The 18,394-nt window shown below is 59.1% G+C and overlaps 1 protein-coding gene and 1 non-coding gene across 2 annotated transcripts in view; both read left to right on the forward strand.

Moving 5' to 3' along the window:
- The window catches only part of COL2A1 (collagen type II alpha 1 chain), a 30,522-nt gene extending 14,314 nt beyond the window's left edge, over positions 1-16,208 (forward strand). Inside the window, exons 18-54 of the mRNA XM_070407796.1 lie at positions 329-382; positions 1,842-1,940; positions 2,203-2,247; positions 2,341-2,439; positions 2,614-2,667; positions 3,073-3,180; positions 3,563-3,616; positions 3,707-3,805; positions 3,930-3,983; positions 4,630-4,728; positions 5,093-5,146; positions 5,509-5,562; positions 5,908-5,961; positions 6,177-6,230; positions 6,451-6,495; positions 6,683-6,781; positions 6,977-7,084; positions 7,425-7,478; positions 7,757-7,810; positions 8,160-8,213; positions 8,629-8,682; positions 8,981-9,088; positions 9,499-9,552; positions 9,978-10,031; positions 10,745-10,906; positions 11,118-11,225; positions 11,379-11,486; positions 11,746-11,799; positions 11,969-12,076; positions 12,171-12,224; positions 12,419-12,526; positions 12,792-12,845; positions 13,239-13,346; positions 13,678-13,966; positions 14,396-14,583; positions 14,892-15,134; positions 15,644-16,208. Coding sequence (XP_070263897.1) covers positions 329-382; positions 1,842-1,940; positions 2,203-2,247; positions 2,341-2,439; positions 2,614-2,667; positions 3,073-3,180; positions 3,563-3,616; positions 3,707-3,805; positions 3,930-3,983; positions 4,630-4,728; positions 5,093-5,146; positions 5,509-5,562; positions 5,908-5,961; positions 6,177-6,230; positions 6,451-6,495; positions 6,683-6,781; positions 6,977-7,084; positions 7,425-7,478; positions 7,757-7,810; positions 8,160-8,213; positions 8,629-8,682; positions 8,981-9,088; positions 9,499-9,552; positions 9,978-10,031; positions 10,745-10,906; positions 11,118-11,225; positions 11,379-11,486; positions 11,746-11,799; positions 11,969-12,076; positions 12,171-12,224; positions 12,419-12,526; positions 12,792-12,845; positions 13,239-13,346; positions 13,678-13,966; positions 14,396-14,583; positions 14,892-15,134; positions 15,644-15,790 — 3,396 coding nt within the window. The 3' untranslated portion in view covers positions 15,791-16,208. The remainder of the gene's footprint in view (positions 1-328; positions 383-1,841; positions 1,941-2,202; positions 2,248-2,340; positions 2,440-2,613; positions 2,668-3,072; positions 3,181-3,562; positions 3,617-3,706; positions 3,806-3,929; positions 3,984-4,629; positions 4,729-5,092; positions 5,147-5,508; positions 5,563-5,907; positions 5,962-6,176; positions 6,231-6,450; positions 6,496-6,682; positions 6,782-6,976; positions 7,085-7,424; positions 7,479-7,756; positions 7,811-8,159; positions 8,214-8,628; positions 8,683-8,980; positions 9,089-9,498; positions 9,553-9,977; positions 10,032-10,744; positions 10,907-11,117; positions 11,226-11,378; positions 11,487-11,745; positions 11,800-11,968; positions 12,077-12,170; positions 12,225-12,418; positions 12,527-12,791; positions 12,846-13,238; positions 13,347-13,677; positions 13,967-14,395; positions 14,584-14,891; positions 15,135-15,643) is intronic.
- A 2,082-nt stretch (positions 16,209-18,290) lies between these two features.
- Positions 18,291-18,394, forward strand: LOC139007807 (U6 spliceosomal RNA). The gene has a single exon (XR_011470965.1). It is a non-coding gene; the product is annotated as a U6 spliceosomal RNA (small nuclear RNA).

Raw genomic sequence — 18,394 nt, forward strand, 5'->3', positions numbered from 1 at the left:
CTCCTGGAGGAGGAGGAATCATCAAGGTGCTCGAGCTTGTTGATAACAAGCTTTAAAGCCATGGTTTGTTTTTCTCAGCAACTTTTCAGCAGTTTTTTGAGGAGGGCTAGATAGAGAGAGAGCTGGGAGGTGTCTGCTTCTTAGCAGAGTCTTGCTTTGCCTCTGAAGCCAGGCCTGGGGGCACTGGCAGTGGGGACAGGTTTCATCCAGGGACTTTTTAGCCTCAAAGGTGGGAAGGCGTGGGAAGTGTGGGGGTCGCTCACTCTGGGGTCTGCAGAGATTCCGCCCAGACACAGGATTCACCTCTGTACCCCCTTCCTTCCTCCAGGGTCCCGTGGGTCCTGCTGGCGGTCCTGGCTTCCCTGGGGCTCCCGGTGCCAAGGTGAGTACCCTGCTGGTAGAGTCGGGAACCCCTTTCCCCACGTCCTTTGCTGATTGCCCCCTGGACTATCTCCTTCCTTTCTGAGGAATGTCTCCCACCCCGCCGCTGCTCTCCAAGGAAAAGAGCCAGGTGTTTTTGCAGAGTCACCAGCTAGAAGGGAGCGTGAGATGGAAAGATAAGGGGCTAGAGGTACTACAGTTACAGCTTCAGAGAGGGGAAGGCCAAGAAAGGTGGAGAGATGCTGGAGACCTGGGAGGGAGCAGAAGACCAGGGATGGAAGGGAAGAAGGCAAAGCTCATCCAGCTCTGGACCCAGAAGAGAGTTGGAGGGACATGGACAGGGGCAGGGAGCCGGTTCCATGCTCCCCTCTCCCGGCTTCATCAGGGGCTTGGCTCTTCCGAGCCCTGAGAATTGAGTCCTTCTGAGAATTAATAGAGGCCAGTGGAAGGCCAGCCAGTGCAGGGAAAGGCCCGATGGCACAGCAGGGATTCCAGTGCACACGTCCCTGGGAATTCTCCCTGTCACCAGCAGGAGATGAATAAGGAGCCTCCCTGTGGTCACTGGCATCAGGTTGCTTTTAGCTCGTGGGGGTTTCCATGGCAACCAGACAGTGTCTGAGGCCCTGGGAGCCCCGTGAAGGAGACCCATTGTGAAGAGGGACAGCGGAAGGTGAGGGGGCCTGACTTTTAGAAAATAATAATTACAAAAGTGAGCAAGAATGTTCTGAGAAGAAACCCGAGGAGGCCCTGCCTTGCCTGCAGGTCAGCAGCCCTCCCCAGGGACTGCCTGCCAGAGCCCAGACCGCACCAGCTGCAGCTTTGAGGAAAAAATGAAAGTAAAAGCAGAAGCCATTTCGGGGGTGGGGACTACCAGAAGCCAGGGAGAACTGGACCGTAGTCAGAGCAGGGAAGAGCAGAGTGGGCACTGTCCTAGCTCGCATTGGCCCTGGCATTCTGGCTCAATTCTAACGGCCGGCCTGGGGTAGCGAGCGAGCGGTGTCCTCACATCAGCCGGTACCAGTGGAGCAGTGCCCTCAGCTGCCATGGCCCAGGGCCTCCGTCCCCTCAGTAACCGAGAAAAATAGGTGGAGGGGGGAGATAGAGGTACCTGCCAGTCTTAGCCTTGCCTCCATCATCCCACCACACTGGGGTGGCGGGACCCCCGGCACAGGCTTTCCCGTGGGTGCTGATGGGACCCCCACGGCGCCCATTGCTGTAGCCTGTAACCGTGCATTTGCTTCTGGTGGTTCATAGATTCCAGGGGAGAGGAGAAGGAGGCAGGGGGAGGAAGGCACCAGGCCAGCGAGCTCGGTCAGGTGGCCCCGCGTACTCGAGTGCAGGGTGGATGCACATGGCTGGCTCAGCTTTTGGTGCAGACCTACAGCTGGCCCTAAACTGTTGCTGGTCCTCGAGAGGCCCGTGCCCCCTGTCTTCTCATCCCATCCCTCCGTCTCTCCCAGGGTGAAGCTGGTCCCACCGGTGCTCGTGGTCCTGAAGGCGCTCAAGGTCCTCGCGGTGAACCTGGCACTCCTGGGTCCCCTGGGCCGGCTGGTGCCTCTGTAAGTGCAGCCTCTCTTTGGCCCGAAGGGCCTGGGGTCTGTGGCCCTGACACTTGACTCTGCTTCGCTGTGAGGGAAACTTTCACTCTGACCCGATGCTTGTCCCCCACCCCCACCTCCCATCCGGTCCTTGCAGCATCAGCAGGACGGTGCCTGGAAAGGGCAGCTGCTGGCCCAGCCCGGGACCTGCGGCCTGGGAGGGTTGGGAAGGCTGGGGTTATGCTTTGCTGCTTATTTTATGGTGACCATGTCCCCTTTTCAGGGCAACCCTGGAACAGATGGAATTCCTGGAGCCAAAGGATCTGCTGTGAGTGTTGCCTTTGGACTTGGCTCCTTCAGGTGGGGTTGGTCCCCCCTCACATCCTCTCCTGATGCCTCTCTCTTCTGCTCACACTGACAGGGTGCTCCTGGCATTGCTGGTGCTCCCGGCTTCCCTGGGCCCCGGGGTCCTCCTGGCCCTCAAGGTGCAACTGGTCCTTTGGGCCCGAAAGGTCAGACGGTAAGAGCCTGGAGTGAACCCCAAGTCCCACTGACACCCTGCAGTCAAGCCCCACCCTCCCTCCTTCCCGCACACACCCTGGTGTCCTTGGGTGGGCACCTTTAAGGGTTTCTGGAGGTGGGGGCAGGGTCCACGGGGAGAACCCAGGGTGAACCTGCCTCTCTCTCTGTCAAGGGTGAGCCTGGTATTGCTGGCTTCAAAGGCGAACAAGGCCCCAAGGGAGAAACTGTGAGTATCTGCCCACCAGTCCTTGTCTTTCCACACTGCTGCTCTCGGCAGGGGGGGGGGGGGGGGGGGAGGGGGGGACCCAGGGCCATCCCCCACCCCCTGCCCACCACCTCTGTAGCCCCGTCCTGCACCTGGGACCTCTCAGGCTGTGCCCAGAGGAAGGCATGTAACAGAGTTGCTGCTGCAGCTCTTGTCTTTGACTTGGCCACTGTGAACAGTTTGAACGATACACCCTCTGTCTCCCCTGGGCCACTTCTGCTCTTCCACGATGATCCTTTATGGCCTCCCTTCCCGAGTCCCCCAGCCCCGAGACAATGATCAAGGCCACTTTCTCCACGCGCTGGTCGGTGCTTGCACAGGGCCAGGTGAGGGCTCACCCTGTTTCTCCTTTGTGTTGGTTTTCAGGGCCCTGCCGGCCCCCAGGGAGCCCCTGGTCCTGCTGGTGAAGAAGGCAAAAGAGGTGCCCGTGGAGAGCCTGGTGGTGCTGGGCCCATCGGCCCCCCTGGAGAAAGAGTAAGTGGGCCAGGAGCCCCCACTTTCACTGGGGTGTGACCCCGAGAGGGAAGTCAAGTCTTTGTGGCTCCGTGTTCTCGCTGAGTCCTGTGACCTTCTGAATATCATGCCCCTCTTTCCTCTCCCCACCGCCATCGCGATAGGAGTCCTTTCTCCTTTTTTGTGTCCCCCACCCCTGGATGACATGAAATAGTTTGAGCTCCTTCCCAGACAGGCAGAGACAGGCCCAAGAAATTAATCTTGCAGAATCTTGCAAGCTGTAGCTACCGCTCCATAGAAACTGTGCTTGGAGGGATGGATCCCGGAGCCGGGCTAGTTTCTCTGCAGCCACGTGGTTCAGGGCCCATCCAACTCACTGCTCTTCCTCTCCACTTCTTCCTAGGGTGCTCCTGGCAACCGTGGTTTCCCTGGTCAAGATGGTCTGGCCGGTCCCAAGGTGAGTCAGGGAAGAAGGGCTGGGTCCCTTCCTGCATCCCTCGTCTAATGGCCTCCCGCTGACTCCCTGCCTCCTCTTGTTCTTGTGTAGGGAGCCCCTGGAGAGCGAGGGCCCAGCGGCCTTGCTGGCCCCAAGGGAGCCAACGGTGACCCTGGCCGTCCCGGAGAGCCTGGCCTTCCTGGAGCTCGGGTAAGTACGGAGGTGTTTTTGCCCTCGGCCCTTCCCCACGTGTTCCCTTCAACCCGGTGCTGCCAGGATGGGGAGGTCCCGGGACCTGCTCTGACCGCCACCTTCCTCTCTCTCCTGAACAAAGGGTCTCACTGGCCGTCCTGGTGATGCTGGTCCTCAAGGCAAACTTGGTCCTTCTGTAAGTCCATCGTCGGGTGGGCTGGTAGGGGTGGAGGCATCCCCGGGGAAGCAGGTGGGAAGAGAGGCAGGAGTTTGGGTGGGCACAGCCTGTGGATTTTGAGAATTGGGGAGGGGGCAGACGGTAGGTAGGTACTGGGGTCGGGTGTGGCCTGTGCAGTGTCTGTGAGCTCTGGAAATGTCACCCCCTTGTGCACTTGGGCCACTCCTTGGGGGAGGACAAAGCCTGGTATGCACTTTCAGAAGCAAAACTTCTAAGCCAGCGGTTCTCAACCTGTGGGTCGCGAATAATGAAAATACACCCTGCATATCAGATATTTACATTACAATTCATAACAGTAGCAAAATTACAGTTATGAAGTAGCAACGAAAATAATTTTATGGTTGGGGGGTCACCACAACATGAGGAACTGTATTAAAGGGTCGCAGCATTAGGAAGGTTGAGAACCACTGTAAGCTAAACAGTGCCTGGTCACCGAGGGAGCCCACTGTGTGGTGTGGGCTGCTGGTCGCAACCTCGGTCAATCCCACATGTTGTGTCTGGCTGGTGCCTGGTCCTGTGCCTGCTGCACAGGAGGCACTTAGTAGTATTGGGTGGAGGAATGTGGTCAGAGCGTCTGTTCTGAGAACGGTGCCCTCTCTTTCAGGGAGCCCCCGGTGAAGACGGTCGCCCCGGGCCTCCCGGGCCGCAGGGGGCTCGTGGGCAGCCTGGTGTCATGGGTTTCCCTGGCCCCAAAGGTGCCAACGTAAGTAACAGTCTGCCCTTCCATTTCCTTCCACGTGGTGCTCCCTCCCTCCCTGGGGAGAGGGCTGGCTCCTGAATAGAGTTAACCGGAGGGCAGGGCTGAGCAGGGTCCCTGGTGCCTCATGTCCTGCAGGAGTGCATGCCACCCGGGGACACCCAGGGCTCCTAAGCCCCGAGACCGCTCAGCCATGACATTGCGCCATGGGCAGGGCTCTCAATTCATGCCTCTGGGTGTAAGAGAAGGGGCTTGATTCTCGGCTCTAGCCTGCTGTCCATCGGGCCCCAAGCCCCAGGCTCTGCAGCCTGCTCTCCCCTCCAGTCCCACCCAAGCCCTCCACCTCACAGTCCTGCATTTTCTCCTCCAGGGCGAGCCTGGCAAAGCTGGTGAGAAAGGACTGCCCGGTGCTCCTGGTCTGAGAGTGAGTACCTGCCCCCGTGCCCTGCCGTGGTGTTGGCTGAACACCCATGAGGGAGAGGCATCCCTGCAGCATGTTCCTGGGACCCCTCATTAGCAGGGGCGCTTCCTGCGGCCGAGCCCATCTGCTCTGGGCCCTTTGGGAGTCCCCACAGGGGGACTTCTGGTTGCTGTCAGTCAGCAGCCCAGGGAGACAGGCTGAGGCAACAGGAGGGGCCAGGGAAGGAAGGGGATGGAAGGGGTGGACACGGAGTTCAGGGTGTGGGACAGTGGAGGGTGGAAACTCTGGGCCACAGTGCACCTGTCCAGGGCTGGGGTCTGCGGAACTTAAGGAGTGTCATCACATCCCCCTTCTCTCTCCTCTAGGGTCTTCCTGGCAAAGATGGTGAGACAGGTGCTGCAGGCCCCCCTGGACCCGCGGTAAGTACCTGCCCAGCTACCCAGGTGGCCTTGTGGACAGGGGCTTCGTGGGATGGAGGCGGAGAGGCGGGGAACCTCAGGCCACTCAGCAGTGGAACTGACAGATGTGGGTCTGGGCTGATCCAGGACACTAGACTAACCCTGGGCCGAGGTGGGGTATCCCACCGAGGAGGCCGTGTGGACCCCACCCTGGCTGTCCTTGAGAACGGCGAGGCCTACAGGCAGCACCCCGGCCTGCACTGAGCAGGAAGGAGTCTGTCTTGCCCTCCCATGGCCGCCCGGGCGCTAGCTGAGGCTCTCAGAACTCTGGAGCCCTGGCTCAGCTCATCGCTGTTTCCTCTGCAGGGACCTTCAGGTGAACGAGGCGAGCAGGGTGCTCCCGGACCATCTGGCTTCCAGGTAGGCAGCTGAACCAGGCTTTCTCTGCAGTCCCCTCCCACTCCAGAGCTCAGGGGGCAGCAGCAGGCCCCGGGGGTGGAGGCCTCCCCACCCAAGGGGACCAGGGAAATGAGGGTTCCCGCACGCCTTGTCCTGCCCCATGCAGGGCCTCCCTGAAGGGTGGGGGCAGCAAGCAAGCTCGCCCCTTTGCTAATGCTCGTCACTTTGGCTTCTAGGGGCTTCCTGGCCCTCCCGGTCCCCCAGGTGAAGGTGGAAAACCAGGCGACCAGGTGAGTATGGGGCTCTTTGAATCTTCAACCTGTTCACATGGGCAGATCTCTTCTGATGCCCAAGAGACAAGGGCACGCGGGCACGAGGAGCCCCTGAGGCCCGGGATATCTGGGACCACATCCCAGCTCTGGGATGACAGTCTGAGCTCAGGGGTGGATGCTCAGCCAGGGCTCGGACATAAAAGTTTCCAGTCTTTCAATCACCCTTCTTGTTCTGCAGGGCGTTCCCGGCGAAGCTGGAGCCCCCGGCCTCGTGGGTCCCAGAGTGAGTGTCCTGCTGACCTCCCCTGATGGCATCCCTGGGCCTGCCTCGCCCTGTGCAGCCTGCGAGGCCTCCCAGCAGTACAGCTGCCTGTAGTCCTGGGCTCCCCCTCTGCTCCCCACTTCCCTGCTTCTCCTGGGCCTCCACCCCATCTCTTTTGCCTAATTGCTCCTTGGTGTCTCTGCCACAGGGTGAACGAGGTTTCCCAGGTGAACGTGGCTCTCCTGGTGCCCAGGGCCTCCAGGGTCCCCGTGGCCTCCCCGGCACTCCCGGCACTGATGGTCCCAAAGTAAGTGAGGCTGGTCCTGCCGCAGGGCCCTCTGGGCTGGCCTGGGAGGCCTGCTGAGGGTGGAAGAGGAAGGGAGAGAGGGAGGCGTGGGAGATGAAGGAGAAAGGAGGTCTGGGCAGAGGAGGAAGAGGAGGAAAGGGGCATCCCGGGGGAGGTGCTGCCCACCACACACTCCTTCTCTCCCCCTCCCCCTAGGGTGCATCTGGCCCAGCTGGCCCCCCTGGGGCTCAGGGCCCTCCAGGTCTGCAGGGCATGCCCGGTGAGAGGGGAGCAGCTGGTATTTCTGGGCCCAAGGGAGACAGGGTAAGTACCAGGCAGCCGTGCCTCCCCCAGATCCATGCTCCGTGGCCCCCACCTCACTCCCTGTCCCACAGCACCCAGGGGTGAGGTTCCCAGCTACCTGTCTTGAGGGACTTGGAGAACCCCTCCAAAGTCTCTGTGTGCCTTTTAGTGACATCCTCCCCCCACCCTTCCCTCCATCTCACTCCTGTTACTCCTTGTCACTCACCCTTAGGCCCCAGCAAACCCTCTTGGCCAGAGTCCGAGCTCTCCCTGGAGCCCCATTCAGGGTGACACTGAGCTGGCAAAGGGCTTCTTGGAGTGACCCTGACCTCTGAGGTGGCCCGTTTTCTCTATCCCACAGGGTGATGTTGGTGAGAAAGGCCCAGAGGGAGCCCCTGGGAAGGACGGTGGACGAGTAAGTGAATGCTGGGGGCTGGGTGGGGCCAGATGCAGGGGGCCCTATAGGTGCCCAGCCCTGCACTCGGGGAGGCGGGGCCATGTACGTGTGCAGTCCCTCGTCCTATCTCAGCTGCCTGGGCTGGGCAACCACCGGGACTTCCTGTCAAAACTGGGAGCCACAGGGTGAGAGGGAATTCTGGGGCCATCGGGTGTGGGGTCCCAGAGTCCCTGTTGGGCTCCACATCCCAGACCAACTCTCCCTGTCTTCCTCACCTCTGCCTTTTCTCTCCCCAGGGTCTGACAGGTCCCATTGGCCCTCCTGGCCCGGCGGGTGCCAACGGTGAGAAGGTGAGTCCTGGCTCCCTTCCCCCATCGAGCCTTCTCATATCTTGCCAAGGACTGTTATTTCTTCTCCTCACCCATCAGTTGCCACCCTGCTGCCCACCAGGGGCTGGGAGGAGTAAGGGATGTGGGTCTTAGAAGCAAAGTCAATGGCTGTGTGCCCTGTGGAGTGGAGAGGGACTGGGGGAGAAATGCACTCAGTGAGGGCCCTGAACACGCACAGGTGTGGTGGCTGAAGCAACAGGAGAAAGACCGTGGGGAGGGGAACCCAGAGCCCCTGTCCATCCTCAGGACTTCCTGGGTGCACGTTGCTCTCAAAGGGCCCCCCTCTGGCCCCTCCCCCTTCCACCCTTAGGGAGAAGTTGGCCCTCCTGGTCCTGCGGGAACAGCTGGTGCTCGAGGTGCCCCGGTGAGTACCTGCCCCCTGAGCCTGTCTCTGTCCCCAGACCCCTGGGAGCAAGAGAGCCAGCTCTGCCTCAGCCTGGCCCTGCCAGCCCTGGCCCTGCCCGCCCTGGCCCTGCCCCCTCCCTGCCCTGGGGTCTGGGGGCGGGAGGAGAGATGAGGAATGAAGGGAGGAGGCCTGTCACCTGCATGGTGTGGTCAGGGTGGAGGGCTTTGAGGCACTAGGGCCTCTGACCGAGAGAGGCTCTCGGACCTGGGTCCCTTTATTCAGGACGGAGCCTCCTGAAGCTACTCTCAGAGGCCTTCCCTCTGGGGGGTGCAGTGCAGGAGGCTGGGTTGGGCCCAAAGGGGCTCTGGGCTCGCCGGAGGGAACAGCAGGCAGGCAGTGGGCCTTACCCCTCCTCGGCCCCCTTCTCTCTCAGGGTGAACGTGGAGAGACCGGACCTCCTGGACCCGCTGGATTCGCTGGTCCTCCCGTAAGTGCCCCTGCGGACCCTTCCGCCAGCCCCTCCACTCAGGCCAGCTCCACATCCGGGACCTGAGGGCACCTCGCAGCCTGTGGGGAGGGAGGGGCAGAGTTTAACAAGAGAGAAATGGTCTCGTTCCCCGTCTCCTGTTACATCTCCACACGGATACAACAGTCCTTAGGCCCAACGTTCAGGCCCAGGTGGACAGACACATGCACACATACCCGCTCAGAGTCTCTGGCCCTTTTGGAAGAACCACAAATATTTGGCTTTCCCCTCACCCACTGCTTCCCCCTTCCTGGGACAGGGTGCTGATGGCCAGCCAGGCGCCAAGGGTGAGCAAGGAGAGGCCGGCCAGAAAGGCGACGCTGGTGCCCCCGGGCCGCAGGGCCCCTCTGGAGCTCCTGGGCCTCAGGTGAGATGTGCCGAGTTTGAACTTAGGGATAAAGGCTCAAGTAGATGAATTGGCTTTTATTTTCCTGGGTGTGGGTGTGGGTGTGGGTGTGTGGTGGGGGCTGGGGGATGGACAGAGTGCAGCTCTGTCTCCCTGAGGGTGCAGAGCCCTGGACAGAGCAGCCAGTCCCTGGGGTGAGAGGGGTGACGGGGAGAGGTGACTGGCTTTGTGAATGCCTGATGGGCTGCTTCGCCCTGAGATGTAGGTGGCCGGGGAGGCAGGCCTGCCTGTGACAGCTTCTCTGAGCTGGGAGTTAGTGCCAAGAAAGCTGCATCTTTGAAATCAGCCCTCAGGAGTCCACTGTTGGGGCTCAGACAGGCCCTCCCCCGGGCGAGCAGGCCTCACTGTCTCTCTCCCTCCTTCTCTCCCAGGGTCCTACTGGTGTGACTGGTCCTAAAGGAGCCCGAGGTGCTCAAGGCCCCCCGGTGAGTGAGGCCCCCACTCCCTGCCTGACCCAGGTGTGGGGGGCGGGTGCTGTGGGGGCAGCAGCTTCTCTCACACCAGCACCCCTGGCCTCAAAAAGACCTGGCCGCTGGGGCTCCACTGTGGTGTTCTGGGACTCACCCCCTCCTCCCTCCTCAGTCCTGCTCCTGCCCCCGTCTGAGCCCATCCCGAGGGAGGGCGCCCCTCTCTGCTGGGGCGCAGGGATCCTGGGAGACAGCCCTGGGTGCTGAGTGCCCCGCTGCGCCCCGTGCAGGAGCCCGAGGCAGAGAAGCTATAGCTGCCCAACAAGGCCCTTTCCCTTCTGGCTCCCGGGCCCTTTCCACACGGGCCTCTCAGACCCCCCACATTAAATTCTTGGAGCTCAGGAGGGACCGAGGAATTCAGGGGCTCTCCTCTTTTCACATAGGGAGCCACAGGATTCCCCGGAGCTGCTGGCCGCGTCGGACCCCCAGGCTCCAATGTAAGTGCTCTCCTGGTTGGTTCCTTATCCGGGCACGTGAGGCGCAGGCAGGGGCTGCACAGTCTTGCCCAGTCCTGACAGGGTCCCAGGGAGCCCGGGCTCACCCCTGTGCCATTTCCTCCCCTGGGAAGAGTAAGGGGAGCAGGGGTGACCCTGTTGTTGGTCGCGGCAACCTTCCCAGCTGGCTGGGGCTCGAACCCTCAAACCCTGGCCTGGTGGGCAGGATGGGGCTGCATAACCGCCTCCTTCACGGACACGCATGGCTTGTGCGCGCTCTGTGCACCAGCCTGTGCAGGTCACACATCTTGCCCTGAGGGGGGTGCAGTGGAGAGAGGAGCGATCAGGAAAAGCATCCAGCTCACCAGCAACACAGAAGAGCAGGGGGAGTGGGTACTCAGGCTTAGGGGGCAGAGGAACTGGGGTTGAGCCCTTCCTTGAGGAATGGGGGTGAGGTGGGTGGGGGAATTCAGGCCGAAGGGAAGGAGGCAGGGGGACTCCAAGTAGATTAGAAAAAGCCAAGCAGGCAGGGGCTGGAGAAACCAGGGCTGGCTGCCCAGAACTGTCATGTGGGAGAGAAGATCGGAGAGAGAGACTGGGGTGGGGGGAGGTCAAGCTGCCCTTCCCGGGGAACTGCTGTCTTTGGGGCCGCGGTGGCTTTGCAGCCCCAACGGGCAAGTGAGTTGAGTCCTCACTTCCTGCATTTGCTCCTTTAGGGCAACCCTGGACCCCCTGGTCCCCCTGGTCCTTCTGGAAAAGATGGTCCCAAAGGTGCTCGAGGAGACAGCGGCCCCCCCGGCCGAGCCGGTGACCCCGGCCTCCAAGGTCCTGCCGGAGCCCCTGGCGAGAAGGGAGAGCCTGGAGATGACGGTCCCTCTGTAAGTCCCTCCTCAGGCCAGGCCGGGGCTGGCCCAGGGCCAAGGGAGGAGAGCTCAGAGCGTGGGGCAGGGGGAGGGCAGCAGGGCTGTGGGGTGCGGGGAGGGGAGCAGAGCAGGAAGAGTGCTGCTCCATGCAGAGTGGGCAGCCAGCTGGCTGGGCGGCTGGGCCACTCTGTGTCCTCAAGTTCTCATCTCTCTCCTTTCCTCTTAGGGTCCCGATGGTCCTCCAGGCCCCCAGGGTCTGGCTGGTCAGAGGGGCATCGTTGGTCTGCCCGGACAGCGTGGTGAGAGAGGATTCCCCGGCCTGCCCGGCCCATCGGTGAGTGCGGGGTGCCCCTTCCTCTGGGTGAGGGGCGCCAGCCTCAGGCTGGACGCTCTTCCCTCAGAGCATTGGGTGTCCCTTCGTCAGCCCTTTCCCCGGGGCAGGGACACTTAGAGGCCACGCTCATCCTCACGGTCATGGTCCCTTCAGGGCGAGCCTGGCAAGCAGGGAGCTCCTGGTGCATCTGGAGACCGAGGTCCCCCCGGCCCCGTGGGTCCCCCTGGGCTGACTGGTCCCGCTGGTGAACCCGGACGAGAGGTGAGTGGTGGGTCCCACCGCGGAGAAAGGGTAACAGGATGGGCCGGGCTGAGAGGCCCAAGCACCGGGTGCCATGGGAAGGTCGTGGAGGAGAGAGGAGACTTGGACTTGGGCGCTAGGGAGGAAGGTGGGAGGAGCTCTGTGGGAAAGCTTTGGCTCCACGGCCGCAGTTGGACAGAGAGCCAGCCCGGGGCTCTGAGGGGAGCAGAGTGGGAGACAGGCAGGAGCAGCTCTAATGGCATCGTTTCCCTTTGCCTAGGGAAGCCCTGGCGCTGACGGCCCCCCTGGCAGAGATGGTGCAGCTGGAGTCAAGGTGAGTGTCTGGGTCTCTGTGGGCAGTGGGACCTGGAGGACGGTCTGCTGGGCCTAATAGGTCAGAGGAGGAGTCAGTTGGGGTCAGGTTTGTGTCAGCCTGGAAGTACCTTCTTCCCTTGCCTCTTTTGGAACATTCTTCTCTGAGCCTGAGACCTCTCTCCTGACAGGGCGATCGTGGTGAGACAGGTCCCCTGGGTGCTCCTGGAGCCCCTGGGCCCCCTGGTTCTCCGGGCCCCGCTGGCCCAACTGGCAAGCAGGGAGACCGAGGAGAAGCTGTGAGTACCAGGGGAGCCCAGCCCGATGGTGGATGCAGAGGAGGCGGCCCTGTCCCTGCCTGGCTCTGACGCTGCCCCCACCCTCTCCTCACAGGGCGCACAAGGCCCCATGGGCCCCGCAGGACCAGCTGGAGCCCGTGGGATCCCAGTGAGTATTTGAATGTCCTGAGCTGAGTTCCGGACAGGGTTAGGCTAGGGCAGCGGCGGGTGGCGGGGGGGGGGGGGTGGGGGGGGGTGGGGGGGGGGTCGGGGGCGCAGCGGGTGCCCTGGGATCCTGGACTCATGGCTCAGGGGAGGCCAGCTGGACCTGACCCAACCTGTGTCTGTCCGTCTTGTTCCCAGGGCCCTCAAGGCCCCCGAGGTGACAAAGGAGAGACTGGAGAGGCTGGCGAGAGGGGACTGAAGGGACACCGTGGCTTCACTGGTCTGCAGGGTCTCCCCGGCCCTCCTGTGAGTATTGCTGCCTGTGCTTGGCTCCCCGAGGCCTCCCCCTGCTCAGAGCCACTTGAGTTTCCCACGCTGCTAAGACGTGGTATTAGCCTAAGGAATGTCCAGGACTTCTCAGGGTTGGAGGGAGGAGCAGGTGGGATGGGAATAGGGTAGGGCCCATATCTATTCCTCCAACTCCATGATATATGTATTCACGGCCCCCCATCCTGGAAGACGGGGCCCTGTCTGTGCTGACCTCTGACCTTTGCCTCTTCCTTCTGCACAGGGTCCTTCTGGAGACCAAGGTGCTTCTGGTCCTGCTGGTCCTTCTGGCCCTAGAGTAAGTGGGATGGAGCGAACCCTTCCTCAGGGTGGGGCCAGGGCGCTGGCCAGGCATCCAATTGGGAGGGAAGTGTGGCTGCTTCTGGGGAAGCTTTGTGCTCAGAGGCTCACTCTGCAGCAGAGGGAGGACCGGCTCAGTGTGACTGTGGCCAGGAGAGCACCTGAGATCACAGGTAGGATGAACATTCAAGGAGCTCCCAGGAACAGGAATTACAGAGAGGAGCTTGGGAAGGCAGGGGAGCGTGAAACCAGTTTGGGGCCTATGACTGAGAAACCCGGAGATTGGGACAGAGTGGCTAGTGCTCAGGACGGCCGCTTAACCAGCCCCAGCTACTCCCGACCTTCCGTTTGCTGATGACTGTTCTCTCTCCTCTCTCTCCCCGGCCTGCAGGGTCCTCCTGGCCCCGTCGGTCCCTCTGGCAAAGATGGCTCTAATGGAATCCCTGGCCCCATTGGACCTCCTGGTCCCCGTGGACGTTCTGGCGAAACAGGCCCCGCTGTAAGTGCCCTGACTCCTTCCCTGCTGCCTGGGGTCTCCCCAGCATCCCAGAGGCGTGAGCTTTTGGGGCAGCAGCCTGCAGCTAATGGGGATGGCATCCTTTATCCTGGGCTCTCCCTGGAGGTTCCCATGATTGGTGTTGGGAAACAGAAGAGGGGGGCTAATGAGGAAATAGGGAAAGTGCTATAGTTTTCCTGGTCCTGGCCTGCTGCACCCTCCCCCACCCATGGGACTGAGAAGAATACACTCTAGTGCCTTTTGGCAGGTCGGATGGACACAGGAGGGGCACCTCCCTGCAATTCCAGGCTGATTTCTCCGTTTTCTGATGCAGGGTCCTCCTGGAAATCCTGGACCCCCTGGCCCTCCAGGTCCCCCCGGCCCTGGCATTGACATGTCAGCCTTTGCTGGCTTAGGCGGGAGAGAAAAAGGCCCCGACCCCATGCAGTACATGCGGGCCGATCAGGCAGCCGGCAATCTGAGGCAGCATGACGTGGAGGTGGATGCCACGCTCAAGTCCCTCAACAACCAGATTGAGAGCATCCGCAGCCCCGAGGGCTCCCGCAAGAACCCCGCTCGCACCTGCCGGGACCTGAAACTCTGCCACCCAGAATGGAAGAGTGGTGAGCCTAGAGGGCAGGCCCTGGCCCCAGGGAGGAGGGCAGCCATTGGGCTTGGCCCCTTCGGAGCCAGGGAGGAGGCACCTCTTAGTGCAGGGCAGAGGTGGGCCTGGAAGGTTCTGGCAGACAGCTGCTCTCCCATTTCACAGCAGGGAAACTGAAGCCCTGGCTCCTGTCCTGCCATGGCTGCATGGTAGAGTTCCATCCTCCAGGCAGACACTGCACCTGCCCCGCTGCTCACGGCCCCATTTAGCACTGACTTTCCCATTCAGCCCCCTTCCCTTGATCCCTCTGTCCCCCCTGCCTTGGGCCACGTGTGGCCCTCACACCCCGCTCCTCTCCCCCTGGTATACCTTCTGTCTTTGATCCTCTTGGGAGGGTGTGTCTGTGCCTGTCTGAGCCCTGAAGGGGCGTTGCCTCCTCCCCCTGCAGGAGACTACTGGATCGACCCCAACCAGGGCTGCACCTTGGACGCCATGAAGGTTTTCTGCAACATGGAGACTGGCGAGACCTGTGTCTACCCCAACCCAGCGAACGTTCCCAAGAAGAACTGGTGGAGCAGCAAGAGCAAAGACAAGAAACATATCTGGTTTGGAGAAACCATCAACGGTGGCTTCCACGTGAGTGCCTGCTTGCTCTTGGCCAGAGAGCTCTTCTCTCTCGCTGGAAGTTTTTAGCACCGTGCGCACATTCTCACCAGTTTTCTTTGGGGCCTACAAGGAAGGAAAGAGGAGGAATAGCATTTTCTGCCACTTAGAGGTGGAGGAAGAGGTCTTTGGAGGCTTGCTGTACATCCTGGAAGCAAAACCATCCTCCCTTGACCTGCTCCCCTAACCCCCTTCAGCTCCTCTGAACCCTGGGCCCTGGAGCCCCTGGTCCCATTGAAGGCCACTCCCAGGCCTCACACCACTGCTCTCTGCCCTAACAGTTCAGCTACGGGGATGACAACCTGGCTCCCAACACTGCCAACGTCCAGATGACCTTCCTGCGCCTGCTGTCCACTGAAGGCTCCCAGAACATCACTTACCACTGCAAGAACAGCATAGCCTACCTGGACGAAGCAGCTGGCAACCTCAAGAAGGCCTTGCTCATCCAGGGTTCCAATGATGTGGAGATCCGGGCTGAGGGCAACAGCAGGTTCACGTATACAGTGCTGAAGGATGGCTGCACGGTGAGTCGGCTGCTGGAGCTGCTAGAGACATGAACTGCCCAGGGCCCAGGGTTCAGGCTGAGCGGGCAGAGGGTTGGCCCCCAGCAGTGGTGCTAAAGTGAGGGACTCATCAGAAGTGTGTGCCATGTAGAGAAGATATGCAGTGTGACAGGTGAGGGAGAGGTGTATGCTGTTCTCCTTGACTCAAGGGAAATAAGACCTTACCCAGCGTGTCCAAAGACTCTTGTAGGAGGATTCCTGTAATGTTCATGGGCTGACTATGAGATGGAATGACAAGGGGGTCACAGGCGAGGAGCTCACTGCAGGGAGTGGGAAGGAGGAGAAGGGAGGCCCTGCTGGGAAGGGCAGGAGTAGAGGTGGAGAGGGTTCTGGCCAGCCAAGAAGAGGTCTAAGGAGAACCAAGTGTGTTTTTCACTTTGTGTTCTGCGATGCTCAGTGTTGGGGTCCTGGGCAGCTGGCATTGGATTTCAAGGTATCACTGAATAGTGTCTCCTTTCTTTTTTCTCCAGAAACACACCGGTAAGTGGGGCAAGACTATGATCGAGTACCGGTCACAGAAGACCTCGCGCCTCCCCATCATTGACATTGCACCCATGGACATAGGAGGGCCCGAGCAGGAATTTGGTGTGGACATAGGGCCTGTCTGCTTCTTGTAAAAACCCGAACCCAGAAACAACACAATCCATTGCAAACCCAAAGGACCCAAGTACTTTCCAACCCCAGTCACTCTAGGACTCTGCACTGAATGGCCGACCTGACCTGATGTCCATTCATCCCACCCTTTCACAGTTTGGATTTTTCTCCCCTCTCTTTCTAAGAGACCTGAACTGGGCAGACTGCAAAATAAAATCTCGGTGTTCTATTTATTTATTGTCTTCCTGTAAGACCTTTGGGTCAAAGCAGAGGCAGGAAACTAACTGGTGAGAGTCAAACGCCCCCTGAGTGACTGCCCCCCAGCCCAGGCAAGAAGACCCACTTCGGGTGCCGGGCACAGGAACTGTGTGTCCTACACAATGGTGCTATTCTGTGTCAAACACCTCTGTATTTTTTAAAACATCGATTGATATTAAAAACAAAAAAAATTCTTGGAAAGTATGTATGGACTCGAGCTTTGTTCTTTATTTCCCATTAGTCTTTGTTCTCCAGGCGTGACCAGATGGCCATCCGAAGGCTTTCTTTTGTTGACTTTTCAACCAAAGGGCGGGCACTGAGGCCACATTGCCTGGTTTAGTGACCTCACATGAACACAGACTTGCCTCTTTTTGTCAACCTTGGCACTGTGTGGAACCCAGGGGTGAACTGGGGCTAGAGACCAAGATTTGGGAAGGGAGGGACAAAGGAAGGATGACAGTAAACACGGCACAGGACTCTGCGTAGATTAGTGCAAGAGAAATGATATGCTCTGAGCTCAGAGGGTGGGACAATGTGTGGGCTACATCTTGCTGGGCGGGCGAGGTTGAAGATGCTCCTGAGGGAGGAGCGGGTGTGGAGAGTGGGGAAGGAGAGGGGAGGGAATCTTTGGGAGGCCCATGCTAAGGACACACAATCAGGCAATCTTGGTGACTTACTTATTTATGTCTTTTTCTAAGACTTTTAGGTCAAGGAGAGGTGGGAGTGTTGAACACCTAACCCACCCCTATTCCTCTTTCCTGCACCTGTACCTGTGTCCCCCATTCTATACTTCCGGGACCTACATTTAAAGCTTCTCTGCACTTCCTCCCAACAGTGGGCTTATGAACAGACAGCCTCCCATCTCTCCTTACCATCAGGTGTCCCTTGCTTTCCAATGACTTGTGTATGTGGCAAAAATGAGGAAGCTGACACCTTCTCCACTAGAGAGGGCTAGTTCATAATTTAGAATAAACAACCCTTCCATCTAACAAGAGAGCTAATGGGAGCCAAGGGGAGAGCAGTGAGGTGTACAGATGCTTATTAAAATATTTCCTTAGACAATAGGTGGAAATGAAGAGTTGAGTTTGGTTTGAACCTGTCAACCACACTCCAAGAGCCCATTCTGCTTCCTAGCTCACTTTGCTTCCCACAGTGGCATCAGAGCTACTTATTCCTTTTTTTAAAAAAAATAATAGTTTATTGATTTTTAGAGGGAGAGAAACATCAAAGTGAGAGCAAAACATCATTTGGCTGCCTCCTGCATGCCCCCTACAGGGGATCAAGCCTGCAACCTGGGCATGTGCCCTGACAGAGAATGGAACAGGCAACCTTTTGGTGCATGGGCAATGCCCGATCAACTGAGTCACACTGGCCAGGGCAGAGTTACTTATTCTTACTAAAGCAGCTCAGACCTTGATAAGTGAAGTCCCATTTGCACCAGGATATAAAGGTGATCCCTCGCAGCCCACACACTTCCTGGGTACCTGGTTAAACCTAGAAATTGTAGTAACTGTTGCATGGTAATTGGGGAGTGAACCTGAGGTAGAACTTAAGGGAAGAGAAGCAGAGGAACAGAGAACCTTGCCTGTGTGTGGTCAAATTGAAATGCACCACCCTGGCTGGCAGTGAATGTCCTACTTACTGCTGCTTCCTTGTCCCAACCTGACCCAGAGGGGGTGAGAGTAACCAGGTTCATACTAATTCCTGTGATCTCGAATGCCCCAGGAAAGGCAGAAGGTCTGTCCAGTTAGAATAACCTCTCATAGAAAATCCTGACCCCCAGCAGGCTTGGGCAGACAGACCTGGCTTACTAACTGTGAGGCCTCAGTCAGGTTATTTTTCCTCTCGAGCTTCCTCAGCTCTACCGAAGTGTCTGAAGGCTTTTAATGGGGAGTCAGGAGTCTGCTCCAGCCAAGACTTACTCAAGTTCCTTAGGTCCAGGGTAAATTTCAGAACAACTTCTGAAATAGTTCCCCTTCTAAACAAGTGAAGGAACACAGAATCTTAAAAGGGTGCTCTCAAGAATCTTACTGAAGAATCTTACTTATAAAGGCAAAGAATAAGGACTATTTTGAGCAGAGGAAATATTTGGGAACCCCTAGGATTCATGGAGAGCATTTACAAATAGGCTGGTTCTTTCAGTAATGTTTCACACTTGGGGCTAGAATTCCTAGACAGTTGACCCGGAGATTGAGGGGACCCTACTTTGGGGTAACTAGAGTTAAGGAAGAGATGGGGCCTGGTGAGTATAAAAGGCTTGTGATGGTGCTTGCTTTCTCAGTACATATACTAAAAAATTGGAAGAATAGAGATTAGCATGGCCCCTGCACAAGAATGACATGCAAATTCGTGAAGCGTTCGATATTTTT

Source organism: Myotis yumanensis, unplaced genomic scaffold (assembly GCF_028538775.1).
Source record: "Myotis yumanensis isolate MYYU_CA2020_CCGP unplaced genomic scaffold, mMyoYum1.0.hap1 SCAF_3, whole genome shotgun sequence".
In the NCBI taxonomy this organism is placed as follows: Eukaryota; Metazoa; Chordata; class Mammalia; order Chiroptera; family Vespertilionidae; genus Myotis; species Myotis yumanensis.